The following is a 23,407-nucleotide window of genomic DNA, read 5'->3' as shown; positions in this document are numbered from 1 at the left end:
TAGAATGGCGATCATTAAAAAGTCAGGAAACAACAGGTGCTGGAGAGGATGTGGAGAAACAGGAACACTTTTACACTGTTGGTGGGACTTTCACCATTTTCCACATTTCAACCATTGTGGAAGTCAGTGTGGCGATTCCTCAGGGATCTAGAACTAGAAATACCATTTGACCCAGCAATTCCATTACTGGGTATATACCCAAAGGATTATAAATCATGCTGCTATAAAGACACATGCACACATATGTTTTTTGCGGCATTATTCACAATAGTAAAGACTTGGTACCAACCCAAATGTCCAACAATGATAGACTGGATTAAGAAAACGTGGCACATATACACCATGGAATACTATGCAGCCATAAGAAATGACGAGTTCATGTCCTTTGTAGGGACATGGATGAAGCTGGAAACCATCATTCTCAGCAAACTATCGCAAGGACAAAAAACCAAACACCACATGTTCTCACTCATAGGTGAGAATTGAACAATGAGAACACAAGGACAGAGGAAGGGGAACATCACACACTGGGGCCTGTTGTGGGGTGGGGGGAGGCGGGAGGGATAGCATTGGGAGATAAACCTAATGTTAGATGACAGGTTGATCGGTGCAGCACACCAACATGGCACATGTATATATATGTAAGAAACCTGCACGTTGTGCACAGGTACCCTAAAACTTAAAGTATAATAATAAAAAAAATAAAAAAAACTAAATCTAGGCATAATTTACACCAACATCTGCAAGTCCCACTAATAACTCATTATGAACAGTTCACTGTGTTTTACTCTATTCTGTGCACAATACATCATTGCTTCCATTTAAGAGAACTTTAACAAATCCATTGCAAGAACAAACAGCAGATGTTGTAAACATGTAGATAATCATGTCAATGTCTGCTTAATGTTGGCATTTGCCATTAACCAAAATGTGTCTAAGAAATGTGCTGAAAAGTATACCTAATTACATATATGGTCTTTTTATAATATTTCATTAATAAAATGTCAGAAACAAGATGATCAATATTTATCCTAATAATTTTTCTGGAATCATGCAAAACATTTTAAAGAAAAGCATGTCACAATTATTTTAAAAAGCTCAATTATTATATAAAATATAGGGAAATACTTTTAAATCCACTCTTCTAAATGGACTAAGACATAAAATATAAATGTTTAGCAAGTTAATTAATATTTCATTATAATTGTAAATTAGGAGTGCTTAACTGCTCATTTAAAATGCTAACAAAAGTTGTATATGTGAAATAATTATACTAAAATCAGACAATCAGCTATACTACTTAAATGAGAGTAAAGATTATTTTCCAGAAGCTCAAGAAAGAAAAAAGTTATCTATTCCTTCTCCCATGGAATCATATGTATTTTTATCGACAAAAATAAATACAATGTTTTAAATCACAGAATTATATTTAAATGATATAAGAAATTAAATTACATTGAAATATATGTATGTATACTATTTAAAATAGCTCCTTAAAAGAATAGACACCAACTTCCTAATTATTCCATCATCTTACTAGTAAAGAAAATAAGAAAAAAATCTATATGACATATTTTATTTTACAAATTCAAGACAGCATTATGACATTGTGTTGCAATTTAACATCGATGGAAAAAATGATATACTCTGAAAATCCCATGTTTCTGAAGGTTCCAGTTTTTAGGAATAAAATATATATATATAAATGTGTATATATATTATAGATAAGTGTATATATATAATATATTATATATTATATATAAATGAATATATTTCATATATACAATATATAATTATATATGATATATTGTACATACATTTATATATACAATATATAATATATTATATATCATATATAATTATATAAACATGTATCAGATATAAAATATAGCTAACATATAAGGTATATATTATATATAAGAATTGGTATATATTCTAATATATATTATATATAATATTCATATATTATATAGTTTATACATAATACAATGTATATATATTTTATATATCAGGTAAATTATATATTATATATTATATATAAGACATATATTTATTTTCTTTTTTAACTTTCAGTACTAGAATCGGTAATCATTTCGAATGTTTTATACATTTGCCTCACATTTTAAAAGTGAATATGCTAATGGTAACTAAACTTTGTTCAGATAACTTGAGTAGTTAAGAAATAGGAATATTTTCTTCTATTAAACAATACTGTTAGTTATACACTGGCTTTTTTAAAAATGTCATCCTGGGTTTTTCCTTTGTTGAGTTGTATGCTGTTTCATACCTCTGACAGTATGCAAATTTTTAGAAGGAAAGAAAACTTGGAACCCCTTCTAATTTGGTATCTACAACCTACTATAGACTGAAAATTAAGATTGTTAATGTTCTGTGCCAATTAAGGCCAAGTTGGAACTGACTGAAATAAAGTAAGTTTGTTTGAGTGCATGATCTTCATGCAAATTTGTTAAGAATCACTTACATCCACTGTAGGCATTACTTCTCCCACTTAATTCCAGGTTCTTGGCCAGATTTGCTATCTGAGATATTCAGAAATTTATATTCATGATAAACTAAGCAATAGTTTATTTTTTAATTTAAAATTTTACTGACAAGCACAATAAAAGAGAATATATTTGTGAATTTACTATAGGCTAAAGACTCCATTAAAAATTAGTTTCTTCTATTTATGACACATTCTGACATTTATTCAGTCGACATGATCAAGAACCGTGTTTCCTAAAACTGCTTCATAGAATACTAGCTCTGACATATGGTCTCCGAAAATCAGAATCTTTAGCCCAATAAATTTGAGAAATAATGTCAAATGTATTGAGTTTAGCAAATCTTCTCTGAGAAGCTGTGTGTGTGTGTGTATGTATGTATGTATGTTAAACCTATCTGATAAAATAAATATTCCGTAAACCTTATTTTGAAAAGGAAGAATCCAAAAATAGTAAAGTTGTGGCCAAGACAATACAGGGTTCATCAAGTCCAAACTGATTTTTTTCATCATAGATTTATAAGAAGCCTTTATTTCTCTTGCATTTCACTTGGGGATACAGTTCTCTATGCACAGGTAATCTGTGTCATTTACAAACTAAAACATACAGGTGTGGGTATGAATTCTTGCATTCTTTTTTCCCTGGAAACCATATGTTGAAATAGAGTATCACAAGAGGCTGGATTCCTGAGTGACTATTTGGAGTAGATCTCCTCGCCAACTTGCACTGGAGAATATACTGTGTTAGACAAATGAACGTTTGTTGATTTAAATCACTGAAATTTCAGGGTTGATTTATTACTGCAGCATTTCCTAACCTACCTAACCTACCATAACCAATAATATAGTTGAATTCTAAAATAATGAAAGTGACACAAAGGGAGCTAACATAAAGCTAAAATTACAGTTGTTCGGACTCTGAAAATTCCTTATTCAACCTATGTCATCTAAATATACTTGCCAAGAAAAAATTTAAAATGTTATGTTTTGTAGATCTTCATTAAATATACTTTGCTATGTTGCTACATGATCGGCACTGTGGTAAGCTAACAGGGTAAAATAACATAAAAGGCATACAACCTTCTTACTCTCATGGAGCTATAAATTAGTTCACTCACTGTGGAAAGCAGTTAGACATTTCTCAAAGAACTTAAAATAAAAATACCATTAAACACAGCAATCCCATTGCCAGGTATATATCCAAAAGAAAATAAATCATTCTACCAAAAAAACACACATACTCATATGTTCATCGCATCACTATTCATAATAGCAAAGACATGGAATCAATCTAGGTGCCCATCAATGGTGGACTGGATAAAGAAAATATGGTACATATACACCATGGAATACTATGCAGTCATAACAAAGAATGAAATAATGTTCTTTGCAGCGACATGGATGCAGCTGGAGGCCATAATCTTTAGCAAATTAACACAGGAATAGAAAATCAAATACTATATGTTCTGACTTACAAGCAGGAGCTAAACACTGGGCACTCAAAGACATAAAGACAGCAGTGATAAACACTGGGGACTAATGCAGGGAGAGAAGAATGGGGAAAAGTGTTGAAAAACTGTTGGGTACTATGCTCACTACCTGAGTGAAGGGATCAACTGTACTCCAAACCTTAGCATCACACAATATACCCATGTTAAAAACCTGCACAAGTACCCCCTGAATCTAAAATAAAAACTGAAATTATTTTTTTAAAAAAGAAAGAAAATGTCCAGTGGGCAATAAGCTCATTTTTTAAAAAGCTGACAAATTTTTCATTCTTTGTATTAGATAACATACTAAATTGGATAACAATTTAGCATGGGAGTAATTTCTGCTCCCATGCTAAATTTCATTTAAAGACACATTAAAATTATGGCACTCATAACAACAATAAAAAAGAACCATTAGTCAATTTTCTGTTAGAGTGACAGATTGTGACCAAATCAAATTAGATACTTCTTGGTTCTCTCGTGTAATGGAGATCTATTTGAATATAACCATTAAACAATTTCAAAATTTGTTTTGAAACAGAAAATTATTCTAGGCAAATAGAAACAAATTTCATAAAAATGCTACAATTTAAAATTTTATCACTAACCAAATTCTGTTTTTATGACACAGTACATGAAGCACCACTTGTGTTATAAAGCTTCTCTTAAATGTGCAGAAACATCTTATTTTTAAATTATATTTCTAGCCATGTTAATCTAACATATTCCACTGTATTGATTAATGTAATCTGCTTTCTACAATTAAAAGGAAGGTTATTAAAATAATCTAGTATTATTTTTCAAAAAACAGAAGCTCTTCCAAAGACTTCCACAATTTTATAATGCATACAATACATGTATGCTAAATTCCTTTCCTATACTAATCATGGAAACAACATTGGCAATGATATATTTTAAAACGGGCCAGGCGTAGTGGCTCACGCCTGTAAACCCAGCACTTTGGGAAGCTAAGGCAGGCGGATCACCTGAGCTCAAGAGTTCAAGACCAGCCTGGGAAACACAGTGAAACCCCGTCCCTTCTAAAAATACAGAACTTAGCCAGGTATAGTAGCGCACTGAGGCGGGCTGAGGCAGGAGAATAGCTTGAAACTGGGAGGCAGAGGTTGCAGTGAGCCCAGATTGTGCCATTGCACTCTAGCCTGGGCGACAGAGTGGGACTTCATCTCCGAAAAAAACAAAATAAGATATATTTTAAAACGTTGGTAAAGTAGCTGTGTTTAATTTGAAAATTCACAAATATCAAAGGGAATTAGATGGGCCAAAGTATTGCCTGCCAAGTACTTTATATTGAAAAATACTTCAAGTCAATGCTAATTTGATTAGTGTGGTTTAAAGGAAGACTTCTGAAGACAGGAAGTGAATCAGACCTCATCTATCTACTGTTAGCACAGAGTGAAAAAAGAATATTTAATATTATAATTGCATAGGAAATCAAAGTTTCTTAATAAAAAAATACTTAACTGGTTTACTTTCCTCACAATTTAAGACAATCATCATCTTGTTTCACCTTAGTAAATAATGGTCTATCTGCAGGTTCACTAAATATTTTAACAATAGTATCTTGTTTATACAAAACAAGACTTAAATATATTCTTCATTCCCTGTTTTTCCTTGCTCTCTGCATCTCTGTTCAGGTGCTAGTGTCTTTTCATTAACTTTCTTCATCAGTTTGCAGACACATTATCAGAAGCCAAAAATAACATAATATGGTTAGAAATATTTCAAATCTAAGCAACAGCTAATCTGTATACTACAGGAGTTAACTCCATTAGATAATACTACATTGTCAGTATACTAAGTACGACTTCACTTTTTCTGTGGGATCACAAAAAGAAAAACATTATGAGCAAAAATTGTCTTGGATGGTTTCTTGGTAACTATCCCCCTCCCTGCAAAAAATAAAATCGTATAAATATTATTGGCTAACACAGTACTCACGCAAAGTAAATCTTAGGTTACCTGAGCTACAGAACTAAGAGGTTATTGGTGAGTATTGGAATTCATTGGACATTATGAGTATTAGTAACTTCAGGAAGCAGATGTTAAACTCTTGAACATTTTGGTGCATACTCTATGATTAATGAAACAATCACAAACACTGGGCTCACTGGAACCTCTGCCTCCCAGGTTCAAGCGATTCTCCTGTCTCAGCCTCCTGAGTAGCTGGGATTACAGGCGCGCACTGCTGTGCCATATTATTCTGTATTTTAACACATGCTAGTTTTCCCAAGGGCATACAATGCAGCCTGTTATGAATAAGGTTTCAGTATCGAATATAAATCTCCCTAAAAAATGTTACAGGATGTATATCTAGTTTTGAATTTTATTTTAAAATGAATTAATCATTATAGCATAAAGTACTTCCACAAGTGAATACAGCTTATGAAACAATGTCTCAGAAAGTTATTGAAAGTAATTTATTCTATTTTTTTTACTTCATCTAATGATGACTAACTGAACTAGTAGGTATCAAAGTTACTTATAAACTATGGGGCATCAAACAAATTTGAATACTATTAGATGTCAATTTAGAATAACTTAATTCAAACACTAGTCCCTGATTTTAAAAAATCAGTAAACAGCAATAAGTTACTTTTACAATGTAAAGTTATCTTCTTCTTTACAAGTGCTAGCAACTATTAATATTCTATGTTAAATGACAATAGTATATATTTTGTCTTTGACTCATTTGTTATTCCTAGGGATTTCTCGGTGATTTGTTAAAGCAGTTTGAAATCAATATATTTAAATAATATTTTAATATATTAAAGCAAAATGATCTCATTAGCTTATTTAATTTCTATGTTCAAAATAATCCAGTAGTGGTTATTCTGGTATATAGTATTTCTTACTTTGCGTAAATATAGCATGCTGGAAGGTTTATGTTCATATTCAAACTGCACAACTAAAACCTGGACTTCAGTTATAAAAACTGAGGGAGAGTTTACAACATAGCATGGTCTTTAAAGACAGAGGTCCAATAGTCTCCCTGATTAAAGTGGACAGATTGAAAACGCATATGAAAAGGCCTCGCATGACTCAATACCCACAAGCAATGAAAGAGAGCATGTGTTCTTATACAATATACTGAAAGTTCAGTAACTTGATAGTATAATCTCCAAACAATATTAGGTTAGGAAAGCCCCATCTCTAACTTAACGACTGTAGTACTTTAGTATCTGAATAGGCTGATTATAAGCACCCATATTTTTGAACACTAGAGGAGTACATAAAAGAGAAGAAAAAGAAACCAAAGTGGTATTACCTAATTTCTCGGTGTTTTAAATTGCATTAAGTCTTACCAATTTGCTCGCTTGTTTCCAAAGCACATAAGTAGAATGCTTAAAACTTATTTAAACTATATCCAATATCCATTTTTAAATGTCATTTTCCAGTTAATTTAAAATTTGTAATGGCTAAAGGCAAGAAAAATGCATGATATTCCAGAAGCAGAAAAACAGAGTTGTAAAAAGTAGACACGCTTTCTCCCCATTTTAGTTTATATATTCTATTAGAAGAAAGTAGAATTACATCTGATTTAGAATATATAATTCTAAGTGCTTCAAAGAGTTTAAAATTACATTCCTAGGAAAAAGGAAAAATGGGCACTCCTAAATCAGAGTCAGACTTTTGCCTAAAGATGAAATCCTGAGATTACAGGCCACATTTAGGGTTTACATAGACAAAATGTCTCCAAAATTTCTACATAGGAGGGACAACATGGGAGCCACTGGTTGGGAAGTGAGAGGGGTAAGGACTTCATGCGTTAATATTTTTTAAAAACTCAGAACTGTGACATACAACAAACATTCAAGGTACTAGCTATTGTTGAGAGATCCTTTGTCTATTCCAAAAAATAAGAACATGGGTTGAGTTGAATGGGAATGGGATGAGTTTAATGAAACTAGTAGATTATGGAATCAAAGTAGGAGAAACAAGAGCTCCCTCCAGCCAATCCAAAAACCACCACCATATATATTAGGCAAGAAGATAAATAATTCATATGAAATATTTAATAAGTATCTATTTCTTGTTCCTTCTCTGCAAATACTGGATTGCAGTAGAAACTAAAAGGTAATAGCTTTGATCCTTGAGAACTTTGGAAGGACGAGTTTAGAGCTGAAAGAGATCCAGTAATGTATTAATTCATTTAATGAGCATCTACTACATGCCAAGCCACTGCCCTAGAAACTTGAACGACAAAAAGAGAACAAAAATAGGTCACTGACCTTCAGAAGCTGGAGGCAGGAAACAATAATATGAGAAATAAATTGTTCAGTATACGAATAACTGATAATTATTAAGAAAAAAGGAAAGAAGAAAAGGAAATGCTGCAGCATTCAACAACATGTGGAGGTGCCTGAACAGGCTGTGGTGTGGTGCCACTGGAGCAAAGTTTGAGTGAGGTAAGCTTTCGCTCAGGTGGGGATTTAGGCGTGAAAATGTACATAGCGCCTTTGCTCCTGTAACAGCCGACTACTGCGACTGAGCCTGAAATAAGGAGAGCCACAGAGAAAGTAGTAAACAGGGGAGGACATTAGAACCGTAACAAGGAAAGGAGGATAATTGTGAAAGGCCTCATAGCTACGGTAAGTGCTCTGACACTGAGTAAAATGAGAAACTGCTACAGGGATCTGAAAAGAGTAATGTGGTCTAACTTTACACTTACTGGTAATGCTGAGAAAGGTTTAAGTGAGCAAAGGAGGAGAACAGTCAGGAGGCTATTGTGCAATCAAAGTGAGAAACAATGTGTGGCTTGGACCAGGATGGTAACAGTGAAAGAGATAAAAATCGGTCAGATTTTGGAAACATTTTGAAGATGGGGCTAACTACGCTTTCTAGTGAATTGAACATAACGCATGAGAGAAAGAGGAATTAATAAAGACTCCCAGGTCTAAAAGGATGGAGACGCCATTAACTGACAAGGGAGGGGAAGAACTGCATAGGAGTAGGTTTTGCGGGAGGGAGGAGATCTGGTTCAGTTTGCTAGATGGTAAAATTAAGATGTCTCTTAGCCAAGTAGAGATAGGGAGTAGACTGTTGTCTATACAAGTTCAGAAAAAACGTTTGGGCTGGAGATACACACTTGGGAGTCATGGACATATAAATGGAATTTATCCACAAAGCTGAATAAAACACCAAGAAGAGTACCTTTTTTTAAAGAATAAAAATTTCAGTTTAGACATCCTAGAGGAGGAATAAGTGAAGGTAACAAAAAGAAAAATCAGTGAAGTGAAATGGTAATTCTTCAAGCTAAGTGAAGAAAGATTATTAAAGAGACTGTCAACTGCTGCTAGATTAGGCCTGAGGGTTGACTATTGGATAAATAACACGGAGTCACTGACAACCTTGATAGAGGCAGTTTTGGTATGGTAGTGAGAGTACAGATCTGACTGGATTTAGGAAAGAACAGGGAAAAATAGGTGACAGCAAATACAGAGAACTCTTTCAAGTTTTTTTTTATTTTTTATTTTTTTTTATAAAGAAGAACTGAGAAATCAGATAGTAATTTTTAGGGGAAGAGGGCTTAAGAAAGGGTTTTAATACTTATTTCATTTGTATGCTGACAGGAATCATTTAGGGGAGAGAGAAAATAATGATGATATATGAGAGGTAGGGGAAGATTGTTCATGATGTTCTTGAGTAAATGGGAAATAACAGGCTCTCACACACAAGTAGAATGATTGGCTTTTGGTCTCTAATAAGTATTACATGGAATTGAATTTTCAAGTTCAACTTCCTGATCAGATAATAACAGCGAGACTTTCAAAATGTTTTCTTGAAGGTTATATAGTTAGTAATCAACAGAGAAAGATTACTAGATCTTAAAATAATGCACAAACAGGGAATAACTGTGAAGTGACATAAGCAAATCCAAGATAGTGGGGTAACGATTATAAACATAAGGAGCACAGATACCAAGTTGGGAAAATATTGTGATAATGTCAAAATTGTCTGGGATGGTCTCTGTGTTACTCACTAAAGGAAAGACAGAGATAAGGCCAAATCAGAAAGACGGGACCACTGGATGTCAGGCTGGAAGGCTGGGTTTGGTCATTTGACATTTTAAGTAATAGGAGATAGTGTGGATCTTTTAAGCAGGGGACTGGCCCAAAGAAAGCAGTACATTAGATTAATCTGGCAGTGTTTAGAGAATGAACTGGCACAGGAGAACAAAAGGCAGATAAATTAGCTCTAGGGCTATTAAAACACCATCCATGAAATTAACAGCACAGGGATTAGAGAGGTGGCAGTGGGAAAGAAAGCAGCTAATCAAAATCCTCTTCTCAGCAAGAATCAACAAGACTTATCAATGATTTTATGCTCTTGCTGCATCATGTACTTTTCTTTTATAACCCTTAATACTCTTCCATAAATATTATTTATATTATTATTTGAACAATGTCTCTCTACTAAAATATAAGTTCCAAGATGGCAGGGGCTACTTATGTTTTGCTATTTTATCTATATGGACTAGTCCAGTACCCTGCATACAGTAGGCAATAAAATAAATATTTTTCTGGGTTTATTTTTATTTTTAATTTTTTGAGGCAGAGTCTTTCTCTGTCACCCAGGCTTGAATGCAGTAGCATGGTCACAGTTCACTGGAACCTTGAACTCCTGGACTCAAGCAATCCTCCCAGCTCAGGCTCCAGAGTAGCTGGGACTATATGCACATACCACAACACCCAGCTTATTTTTCATTTCCTATAGAAACAGGGTCTTGCTCTGTTGCCCAAGCTGGTCTTGAACTCCTGGCCTCAAGCAATCCTCCTGCCTCTGCCTCTCAAAGTGTCAAAAAAATTTTTAATGAGTAAATAAGATACGGATTTCAAAGAAGAGGATAAGGAAGCAAAAGGCAGAAAAACATAAGAAAAAAGTAAGACAGAAAGTAGAGGAGAAAGGAGAAAAATAAGATAGGAAAAAGAGACATGATTTAAAGAAGGTGGAGGATGAAAAAAAGTAAAAAGAAATTATGTTGGAGTTAGAAGACTGAAAAATAGCAGAGGAACTGTGTGGCTGCCAGGAATTGGGAAGCAGGTCATGGACGTCGGCTTAAAGGGGGAAATATCAGGAGTTCAACTCCAACATTTGCTCTTAGTTAACCTGTCTATGCTTCTTCACCTATAGAATAATTACAGGTACCTCAAAGGGTGGCTATGAGGATTAAGTGAGTTAACTCACAATAGTCCCTGGTACATAGTGAGAATTCAACAGTTGTCAGTCATCTGTATCGTCATCATCGTCATCATCATCATCATCTATAATTTGTCCCCTACTAGACAGCAGTGAAACCATTCTAAATCCTCTTCTGTCTACAGAAATGAAAACGGCAGAAGCAGCATAAGACTAATTGATGGATGAGACAAAAGTCCTTCCACTAGTCAAGGTTGCCTCTGATCTCACTCACAAACTAACTGGCAAGAAGACAAGCAGCTCAGCCTCGACTGCTCCCTTCATGCCTTCTGAGTTCTTCCTTTTTTTCTCCCAAATCCTAAAACACACATATTTACCCAAATCCCTTAAAAATTATCAATTTAACTTTTATTTCATTGTGAAAAGAAAATCTAAGTGGTGGATGGAAATTGGAAGGCATATTTTTAAAGTAGGTTGAATTAAGGAAAAAAGAATTTGGTAAATGTAAAGAAAAATACAGATAATGGTTTTTTTTAAAAAAAGATAGCAAATACAAGACATAAAAGAGACATGAAGTCTCAAGGCTTGATGGATAAGCATAAAGAAGGAAAAAGGTAGGTAACAAAAACAATATTAAGTAATATGGAATAAGATGGAAGAGCAAGAGTAGTAGTTCTCAAAGTAGTCCTTTGGGTTCCTAGTTCTATTATTGCAAAGTATAAAGAGGACATTTGGCATCATCTAGAAACATTTTCCATTGTCACATTAACATTCTTGGTTGCTACTGGCATCAGCTGTAGATGCTGCCAACCATCCTACAATGCACAGGACAATCCCCTCAACAAAGAATTATCCACTCGGCCGGGCGCGGTGGCTCACGCTTGTAATCCCAGCACTTTGGGAGGCCGAGGCGGGCGGAGCACGAGGTCAGGAAATCGAGATCACGGTGAAACCTCGTCTCTACTAAAAATACAAAAACATTAGCCGGGCGTGGTGGTGGGCGCCTGTAGTCCCAGCTACTTGGAGAGGCTGAGGCAGGAGAATGGTGTGAACCCGCGAGGCGGAGCTTGCAGTGAGCCGAGATTGCACCACTGCACTCCAGCCTGGACGACAGAGCAAGACTCCGCCTCAAAAAAAAAAAAAAAAAAAAAAGAATTATCCACTCAATATGTCAATAGTACAGAGTTTGAGAAACCCTGAGCCAGCGACTAAAGGTAAAAAGATGGAAGTATAGCAGATTTAGTCACCTGTCTGCTTAAAAGTCCCATTTTACTCTAAGGAAGAATCAAAATCCTTAGACATGTCCCCCATATCTATCTGGCCTTATCACTGCTACTCTTACCCTGCTCCTCCACTCCTGCCACCCTGGGCCCTTGTTCTGCTGCACATGCATGGGAAATTTGCCCACTAGAAGGCCCTTGGGCTACTATTCCCTACTTGGGAAAATGCTCCTCTAGATTTCCTTACTGCTTGCTCCTTCACCTTCAAGCATTTCCCCCAATGCCACCATGCCACTTTCTCAGTGAGGCTTATTCTGGACAACCCTATTTAAAATTGCACTTCCTCCTCATCACTATTTATCCCATTATAATCTTCTGTTACTTCATAGGATCAATCACCTTCTAATATTTGATGTAAACTGGTGTTTATTTTACTGAGCTATCTTCCCCCTACCCTCCCCATCCACTATGTAAACTCCATGGAGGAATTTTGCTGTTTTGTTCCCCACTATATCCCTAGAAACTAGAACAGTGCCTGGTGTACAGTAGATGTTAAACACTACTTGTTGAATAAATGAATAAAGGTGCTCAGACAAATTCAAATAATAACAGTAACGACAGATACACATACAACGCTTGCTTAATGCATGGGAACCATTCTAAATAGTCTACAAAGAACTCATTTAATCTCCATAACCAACCCATACGGCATGTAACATTGTCACTATCACCACACTATGGAGAAAATGAAAACAGAGAGAAATTAAATAATGTGCTCAATATTGCACAGCAGGGCAATTTGAAAAACAGCAGACTGGCTTCAGAGTTTGTGCTCTCACCCTTCTATACTATGCCACCTTACTGAGCAACACAGACTAAAAATTCTCCTATTCTTTAAAACAAAAGATAACCCCAAATATTTATCAAAAACATTGATCTATGCAATAAGGAGACAATCAAATTTATACTTTATTCTATATATAATTGAATAAACATAAATATATCTCCGATATTTGGGCTTTAAAATTACAAAATTATGTCAATTCATAATAGCCTACAGTGTTATCACTGTCATCAAAAGTAAACAGAAAATAGTTACTTCAAGGGCAGATCACTAAGCTTATTCATATTTGCATCTTTCACTTTCTTCAGCATAGTGACTTACACATATCAAGAATTCAATATGTCTTTCATAATTCATGTTAATGTCACACAAGAAAATAATAAAACAAAAATGCTGTTCTGGAATCAGTTTTAAGAAGAGAATATGCTTAATTTACAATGAGTTCTGAAAACTTTTTGTCCATCTATTTACTGATATACTATGGCACACATCATAAGAAACAACAAAATAAAAGAGTTAACCTTTAGACACACAAGCATTCTCCAGCTTTTGCAAAGTAGTGAAATATAAATATGCCACCTATTTTCACACTGACATCACATTCTAAAAGAAATAAACTGTTGATATGCCACTCATTTTTTTCTCCGACATAAAAAACATCAAACCACAGCCATCAGAATTTCTTTTTTTTCTTTTTGTAGAGCCAGGACTTTTAATTCTGAAAATTATGTAGCCAAACCGCAAACAATTAGCTAAAATTTCTAAAAAATAAAATGGCAATCAACCACTTGTTTTGTCTCTTTACCTGAGTCATTCCCACCCACCCAAGATTCTCTGAACATGTGCAAGAACCACGTTTGTGTGAGCTTTTGTTCCAGAAGAAATAATCCCAACTTTTTTCCTTCTTTCAGAGGGGTTTGTGATATGGGGGGAGGGGGAATATTAAAAACCACTGATGCTAGAAGGTAATTGATTTGACTGATATTGTTTAACCCAGCATTTTTCTCTCATATAAACATACAGTTTGAAATCTTGAGATAAAGTGATATTATGAAAGGGGAAAATGCACACCAATATATCTGTTACCATTTGTGTGGTACTAGAGAAAGAATCTGTCAGAAATCATCAAATTTGCTTTTTCCAGACAAGGATGACATATGTTATCTGTAGTTGAAAATCTATTTATAGTGTCCCAAACATCATGATAAGTGTCTCATTGAGCCTAAGTATGTAATTTGCCTAACTTCAATTATTCTACAAGTAAACATTTATCTCAAACACCAATCTGAAGTAGCATTTGCAAAGTAGAAACAGAGAAAACAAAGATGATGAATATAAATTCAGTCCTAACAATGTTAATATTTCTTGCCTGAAAGTGGGGTCTGGGAGTTTAAATCCTTTGGAATCCTCATGTCTTTCCATTCTAAATAAATAAATAGCTTATCCCATATAAGCAAGACAACATTTGTCCTGAGTTGACAGACTACCTTGTGAGTCTACTTTGATTTGGATGTTAGACATGTCTTTATTTTCTCATTTCAGTTAATGCTACTTTCTGGTTCTTGTTTAAAGATGAATTACTGCTGACTTTGGGTTCCCAGTTCCTACAGGAAATTTAATTCAGAGTAATTATCCTAATAAACTAACTTTTAATACAATAAAAACATTTCTATTCACAATATACTGGAAAAGAAAACAATTTTAGAATAAGCCCATTTCTTATACTCCTTATATGTGGGAGAGAGGAGGTGGTTTACAATCGATAGCACTAAAGTTAATACAAGAAATCGAATTATAATATATACATATGACATCATTAGCCAGTTCAATAATGTTGTTCCTAGTAAAGAATTCAACAAGATTCTCTAATTCATCAGTCATAGCAGAAAGCAAGAGAACTGTCAAACCTCAAACATCTGAGAAAACTTAAGGATAATGCCTCTCTTCTAAGGTAATTTGATAGCAACGAAAGAGAATAATATTTTCCAAATTATTTGTATTCTTTGAAACAATTATATACAACGCTAGGTATCAACAAGCTTCCATATTAGTTGTTCCTCTATTTTCTCAGCCAGAATATTAAAAAGCTATGTAATATTCTTATCAACATTTTTGTTGAATAAGTTAAAGGTAATTAATCACAGCACCTCTTTATTTGCAAATTTTAAATTGCAAGGTCTAATTTACTCACTATTAATTTTGTCTCAGTACTGTTTTCTGCAACCTACAAAAACAATGACTGTTACCATGAAGATAATAAACTACACAGCAAGCCTTAATGAAATAATGAAATGGTTTATTAGCTTCACTCTCAATTTAAGAAACAATGTCCACACATATACTGCTGCTGCAAGCAAAAATTTGTGAAAACTCCCTGGAAGACACTTCGGCAACATGAATTGAGAATTTTAAAGCTTTTAGATCCTTGACTTCTAAAAAAATGTTAAAAAAAAAAATTAGGAAACATAATAGAGCTTGGTGGTTAATGCTATTCTCTGACACCAAGCTATCTGGCAATGAAGCTTCACTTCTACACTTACAAGCCAAGTGAGTTGGGCAAATGACTTAGTATCTCGGACCTCAGATTTCTTACCTGTAAAATGGGCAATATCAGTAACTTCCTCATCTATCCGTTTTGAGAATTAGATAATTTAATATAAATAAATGCACTGAGAAGAGTACCTAGCAGAGAGTAAGACCTCTGTTAGCTACTCATATTACCAAAACTGCTCTTTCTAGTGATTTTTAATAACCGTGAAAAGCTGGAAATAAATAGCATATCCAACACTAAGGGAAGTATGAAGTAACTTATAGCAAATCTGTGTAATAGTTATGATCTATATTATTCAAGAAAGAAAATGTCATTGCTTATAATTTATAACTTTGTATAACTTCATCTATGTTAAAATATGCATTCAAAAAGACTAAAAGAAAATATAACGAAATGTTCAGTATATCTATTTTTATGTGGTACTAAAGATGATTTTTGTTTTCTCCTTTATATTTCTTTAGATTTTTGCAAACTTTCTATAATATTCATGTACTGCTCCTAACATCAGAAAAAATAAATTTGATTTTTTTTAATAGTGCCCTTTGTTGTTCGTTAACTTTGTATTTTCAGCTTGATGTCAGTTATGTATATTTCAATCAGAGTTGAATCAGCGACCTACTGGAATTTTATTACTCTAATTCTCAAAAATTGCCCCTGAAATTTTTCCTGAACTATCTCTACAGAAGAAAAGTTCTATAGTTTGGGAAAATATGTTTTGCTCAAACTTGCATTTCTATCTTTTTTCCTACATTTAGATTTAAGTACCTGAGATCCTCAGAGAAGCAAGGATGAAAATAACATAATCCAGGTAATAATGAAACCTATTACACTGGCTTTATTATCTATTACTTCACTATTGCCTGAAACACACTATCTATTACTTTAAGGCTGCTTGAATTTCTTATCAGCTAATTCTCTAAGTGTTGAATGTTTTAATTCATTGGAAATAGACAGTGATGGATGATTATTGGCTACCTCTGTGTTCTCAAAATTATTTTTGGTAACATGCTAGGCCATCATGCCTAAGTAAAGAAAAATTTTAGAGCATTTTAGCATTTGGTAAATATACCACAGTTTGGGGAGGTAGACTGTGGTATAAAGTAGTAAAAGTATGACTATTGCTACAATTAAAAGAACTACTAAATTCTATTTATATACACCTTTAGAACTTGGAAAATACTTCGAGCCAGACATGATGGCTCATGCCTATAATTCCAGCACTTTGGGAGGCCTAAGCAAGAGGATGACTTGAAGACAGGTGTTCAAGACCAGCCTGGGGAATATGGCAAGATACCATCTCCACCAAAAAATTAAAAAAAAAAAATTAACAATTAGCCAGGCATGGTGGCGCATGCCTCTAGTCCCAGCTACTCAGAAGGCTGAGGTGGTAAGACTCCTTCAGTCTAAGAGATGGAGGCTACAGTGAGCCAAGATCTCTATCACTGCACTACAACCTAAGTGACAGGGCAAGACACTGTCTCAAACAAAAAGAAAATAGTTCCGAGATTATTCTCTGTAATTTTTTTTTTTGTAATGAATTTCTTATGCATGGGCTCATTAACAAAAAATACTCAGTAGGACTTTCCAGAATAATAAACTATAGAATATCAAGTGGTTAAGACATTAAAAGAGGGAACATTTAAAAGTGAAAATATTTTTCAGATAATTGTTAATTCGGTTTTCATCAGTTCAAATCAGACTGTTTCCTATGGGTTTCAAATTTTTCAAAATTCAACTTAAATTTGTTTCACTTTATGCTATTATAAGACAAATTATGGGTGCTTTCCAGTCCATGGCAACAACGCTGACATACTTCTCACCAACGGAGATTCAGTCACTGAGTGATTCTAAGGCAACAACAAAACAACTTTATTTTAATTTGTTTCTCTGTTAGAGTCATGTCTACTCAGAAAGCCTCTCAAGAAATTATTTACATAAATGTTTTTCAACTCATATAGTAGCCTTGTTACTTGAAATCATAAAAATAAACACTACAAGAAAAGCTCAAGGTTATAACAAGTCTAAACTAAAAGAGAATCCAGCTAAAGCTGCAATTAATTTTGTTTCCAGATAAAAAGGCTGATTATTAGAGATTCCAGTGTCACTCTGACCAGTAAGATATGTGATCCCATATTAATAACAGCATTTAATGCAAAATAGTTTACCAGTGAGATCTTCATAAAAGAACACGCATATTGCTACTCAAAGGCATTAGATTATTTGAGAACTATTTTAAAAAGCAATTGCTTTGTTTCTACATTTCTTAGTGAAAAAGTATCACTCACATCTACTCTACCAGTTATGGTTAATTTTATCCCTAAAATTCTAGAGTTTCGCCACTATTTTCTTTTTATTTTTTTTCAGTGTGTAGAAAAATGCAACATGGATTACTCTTGTAGTACAAACCTATTTCCTTTTACCTCTGACTACCTCTTGAAACCCTATTTACATTAAGAAAAAGAAGAATTCAAAATCGTCCTTTTTAACTCTCCATTTCTCCAAAAGACTTAGCTTTCATGGAAATCTTCAGTATTTAGTTACAACATTTGAATATGTAATCTCCTGTATATGGTATTGATCCATTTATGTTAATCACGACAATCTAAATCAACTGTAAATTTCTTAAAATTCATATATTTTCATCTTTTTAAGCTTACTTCTTCATCAAAGACTTGCCATACTACTAAGTATGCAGCATGCATCATTTTATAAATCAACATATACTAATTCTTATTCTCAATTCTTGATTTCCCCAAGCCTGCAGTGAGAGTGGCCACTAAAGGCCACAATGTCTTTGTATACTGCTGATGTTGAAAGACAGGATAAATATATCCCTAACTAACCTTTGGAGCTCACTGAGACCAGAAACTATGCCTTATTCATCTTGGTAGCAATTTAAAAGGTGGTATAATACTTTGAACATGGTAGGTGCTCAATAAGTATACTGGATTATATTTAAGGCTTTTCCAATATATTAATAGCATAGAAAACCAAAGGACCCATATTATTTCTGAAAAGTCAAATTATTTGAGATTTTACTAAATTCTGAGAGTAGAATAAGGCTGCTCTTTGACTTTCTAGAAAGCCTGAACGTCTGCTTCTAATATATAATCCAAATATAACTGATTAAGTAATTATAACTAAATAATCATAAAACAGATACCCAAAATAACAACTCTTCTTGCTGAGCAGACTAGAGTTTTGTCACTGCTTATTAAAGTGTTTCAAGCAATTATTATTATGTTTGATTCTATCCTACTACCTGAGTTTTCAGATGACTTAAGCCCAGAAAATTTCTACGAAGAAAAGCAATTTCAGAGTAACCTCAAACCAAAGTTTAATATTGTTGGTGCAGAAATTATGCAAAAACAAAGAACAGAATTAAAGAAGATTGCATTTTAACTAGATATTTTTTAAAAGCAGAAAGAAAAAAATAAATACTATATGATGATTGACATAGTGATATAGTCATAACTACTTTTTTATTTTTAATTTCTGTTCCAAGTTAAGAAGAGCTCGCCGATAATTTATATTAAAATATATTATGGTCTAAAAGCATAGCATTGCCAATAAAGGAATTAGAATTCTAAATATAGCAGTTTATATTTAACACGTACTAATTTTAAACTGCCAGAATATTGAATATGATGAATAGCAACATTCATGTGCAGGAACCAACAAGCTTTGTAATGCACAAAGTTTTGTTATTTCTTTATCCAAAACTACACCAAAGACATGTTCACTCACATATGCAGGATTATCCTAAAAAGATACATGCTGGACAACTGCAAGATGTCATAGGTTAAACATGCCCTATAAATACTTTGTTCTCAAAATACTTTCATTCATATTATATGAATAGCCGATGTTTTGGGATTTGGCCACTGTAGGTACACTTTCTTGTGCAAATCTAGGATGATGATACCCACACAAAAGTAATTAACAATCACATCACATTATTTATCAGTCATAAATTTCAGTTTCATGGTGAGATTTTTACTCAAACAGATCCTTAAGACAAACAAATCTTCCAAAATGTTGAGTCAAAATTGTATCTCTAGACCTGTCAGATAGTTTCATCTACTGGGTTTTACATTATCTCTGCTTTTTATTCCTCTTACAAACAACCTTTTTTTTTTTTTTACCTTAAAAAATCTTCAGTAATGAAGACACAGAAAGTGGTATCAACAGATTTCCTGATTTACATTTTTGTGATTCTAACCAATAACCACAGGGAGGTTGAAGATTTCACTACTTAATCTCTAAATGTCCATAAATAATGATGCAAAGCAAAACCAGGACCATGTGTAGTTTCTTGTCATTTATTCTGTGCAAAAAAAGTGAGGGGACTGACATTAAAACATAAGGAAGTATGGCTCACAGATGCAGAATTCTGTTTAACTACCTTCCTTTTAGTCTCAGCCTCATGAAAACAGTAAATACGTTTCTGTGCCGCTGTAGGTTTTCCACATCCCCCATGGAAACCTCACCAACTATTAAGCAAAATTCTGCCGAAAGGAACATGCCCCATTTCATTTTTTGAAACGCCATGTTTCAGATGAAAACAGCCTGCCAAAGATGTCATAAAAAAGAATAACAAAAAACGGGACAGCATTTTTAGAATTGAATTTCAATGAATAACCCCACCATCTGTCAACCAGTTGTGAAGCAATAATCCTAGAGAAACCCTGAAAACACGAACAAGTTTTATCCCTGAATCTATCTATACTAACAGCCTCTCTCAGGACCTCAGTACTAATTATGTTCTGTCTGTGGAGTAACCTACAGGAACGACATTTGCCATTGGCAAACTTAACCCTGGTGACGAATGGCCCATTTTAACAGACTTGTATTAGGTAACAAATGCGGAGTTCAGCTCATAGAGGTAATGGAGGAAGGGAAGAAGACGAGTGAGCTCTTGAAATTTGGCTTGGAAATTAAATACAGGAGGTTAATCTCTAGAGGCCAGTCATCCAAACAACCCTCAGTCTCCGCCCCCTTGGCTTCAGAAACAAGATTACAATTTTGGACCTAGACTACGCCCCACCCCTTCTTTTCCCGCTGCAGCCACCACCACCTTCGAAGTTCCAGTCTTAGCTCTCACGCAAGCGGAGCTGCGGACTCCCTCACCGAGAACCGCACCAGGACCCCATTCAGTAGTGAGCGGCGCACTGGGACTCTGCCACCAGCTCCGCGACGCCGCCGGCAGCCAGCCTGGCCCGGGAGACCCCACCCCTCCCAGCCCGGCCCCCGCCCCCGCCCGGAGCCGCCGCCTGAGTTACGCAGCCTCAGCCCTGACACCTTCTCTGCTTCCTTCCATCTGGATCACCTGGGGCTAGGGGCGGGCGGGTGTAGGGCTGAACAGAAGTGGGATAGGAAAAGCGGGGAAAAACTGAAGCAGTCCCAGTTGCAGAGAGCCAGGACGCCAATGGCAAGACCCCGGCCACACACACACTCTCCTGCGCGTCCTGCTCCTCGGGTTCAATGCCAAGTGGCGACAGGGTGGAAGGAAGGAAGGAGAGGTAGGGTGGCGGGAAGGCCCAGAGTTACTGCGAACGACGTTCGGAGGAGAGCAGGGGTTTCTTCAGAAACTGAGAAAGTGAGAAAGTCCCAGACCCCCTCCTTAGCCCCAAGGCTGCCAGCAGCCCGGGTCGCCTTCCCTGCAGCGAGGCTCGGGAGACAGGGAGGAGAGTCTGAGCCAAGCTTCCCCCAGGCTGCCCTCCCTGATCTGGCCCAGGGCCCAAAACCCGGCCCCTCTTCAGCCCCGACTTGGGGAGGCTGCCAGATAGGCAGCGGACTTGCCAAAGGACTCTGGGGAAGCAAGAGGGCAGGAGAGGAGCATCTTGCACGCTCCGGCCGGGCTGCTCACGACTTCCTCTGCCGACACACCCCCAGCTAACCCTCTCCCCCGTCGTCACACACACAGATTCAGAGACAAGCGTGCGTTCATCCCGCCCACCAGCCCAGGTCCATCGATTAAAACACTAGTTGATTTCTTCCTGATTAAAAAAAAATTAAAAAGTGCAACAACTCCTCCTCTCAGGAGTCCCTGGAGCAAAGAAAGTCCGTCTGCAGGCGCCTTTTCTGTAGTTTCCCAGGAGTTTGGAAATCTGGCGGTCCCTGCTGAAAATGGGAAGGGGGACCCCGGAGGGGTCGAAGGGTGCCAAACTCCCTCCCCACCCCCCGCGCCTCTCACCTCCTTAAGTTCCTTGGCCACGTCCTTCAGGTCGCCCAGGACTAATTCCAGATCCTCCACGATGATCTTGATCTGTTCCTTCACCTTGGTTTTGGAGGCTGCCGGCGGTCCCTCGGCTGGACAGGACGAGGAGGGGTTCCCCTTGGACTTGGCTGACATTCTTTGGGGGCAAGCGAGGCAGGTCAGGACAGGCGGGCGAGCGGAGGCTGCTGCGTGCCCCCGTCCCTGGCGCTGCTACGGCCGCTGCCGCCCCGGTCCCCCCACATCTTGGGCGCTCCCTGGGCAGCAGCGTGTGGCTGCGCTCCGCGCTCGGCCGGGCAGCCGCACAGTGGTGCTGCCATCAACTCCCGAGACGCGGCGCTCGGCGCGGGGCTGCAGACGGGCTAGCAGCGCGCCTGCGCCTCCTCCCGCCGCCGCCCGCCGCTCTCGCGCACACGCGCTCGCTCCCCGCCCGCGGAGAGGGGCGCCGGGCCGCCGCGCCCGGGTTGATGCTTGCAGTCACCTCGACGTTGCCCTTCCAGGTATCTCCCAGACCACCTTGGCATCAAGGTGGGGGAGACAAGTCCATGTCCTGCCCGCCCCCTCCTCTTGGTTCTGAAATGCCTCCATCATCTCAGCCTGCTTGCTGTATGTCATCTCACAACTAGCCTGGATTCTTTCTGCTTCACTTGCTAGCAGGGACCTGGATCAATTCAGAAAGAACCACAGTGGGATCAGGAGTTGGAGACAGTCTGTAAAGTGGCCCCACAGATTTATCCAAACCCAAATGATGTCCATGGCCTTTAATCAATCTCTTGGTGACCTGCGAGTTAAACAGACTTAACTTCTGCGAGAATAAAAGGGGGGCGGGGTGCATATAATAGCTAATGGTCATCTATTGAAACCATGAAATATAACCAGTGTTCTTGAAAGAGGTACCCTAATCCTGCTAATTCCACAAAGCTAATATCGGATTTATTAATTTGAAGTCCCCACACCCCAAATCCCCCCTGATTGTCTCAGTCATCTTGGCTGTATGTCTTATCTGGCCCAACTCTTTTTTTTAACTGTCCTTCCTCTTTTTGTGACCTATGCTGATTTACATTTTGAGTGGAATGGGGGAGACATCGTATTTGGACCTCGTGAAGGAGCTGAGTAAGAAATTGCCTCCAATTTCTCTCTCATCATTTTTTAAACCTCCATTTCAATTCTTTTGCTACTAAACAAATAAGAAACAACTTTCTGACTGTTCTGTCAAAAAGACCCAAGAAGGGAAGTTAATAGGAAGCCTTCGGTTCACTCTCAGTAGGTGTCTACAATTCTCATTAGGTAGAGTTTTAATTTCCTTAGTTGCAAACTCATGGGCTATTAGCTACTGACCCGGCAGGCTGGCTCTACTTTATTTTCTTCACTGCACACTCCTGCAGATCATTCTTTTAATAGGCTTCCCCTTTTCGTCATGCCTT

General features: G+C 36.5%; 1 protein-coding gene across 1 annotated transcript in view; it reads right to left on the bottom strand.

Annotated features, from left to right (window-relative positions):
* Positions 1-22,361, bottom strand: part of PRR16 (proline rich 16) — a 226,502-nt gene extending 204,141 nt beyond the window's left edge. Inside the window, exon 1 of the mRNA XM_055298926.2 lies at positions 21,963-22,361. Coding sequence (XP_055154901.1) covers positions 21,963-22,121 — 159 coding nt within the window. The 5' untranslated portion in view covers positions 22,122-22,361. The remainder of the gene's footprint in view (positions 1-21,962) is intronic.
* Between the last annotated feature and the right edge of the window lie 1,046 nt (positions 22,362-23,407).

Source organism: Symphalangus syndactylus, chromosome 11 (assembly GCF_028878055.3).
Source record: "Symphalangus syndactylus isolate Jambi chromosome 11, NHGRI_mSymSyn1-v2.1_pri, whole genome shotgun sequence".
Classification (NCBI taxonomy): domain Eukaryota; kingdom Metazoa; phylum Chordata; class Mammalia; order Primates; family Hylobatidae; genus Symphalangus; species Symphalangus syndactylus.
The sequence above is the reverse complement of the archived record's forward strand: the minus strand, read 5'-3'. Positions and strand labels throughout refer to the sequence as shown.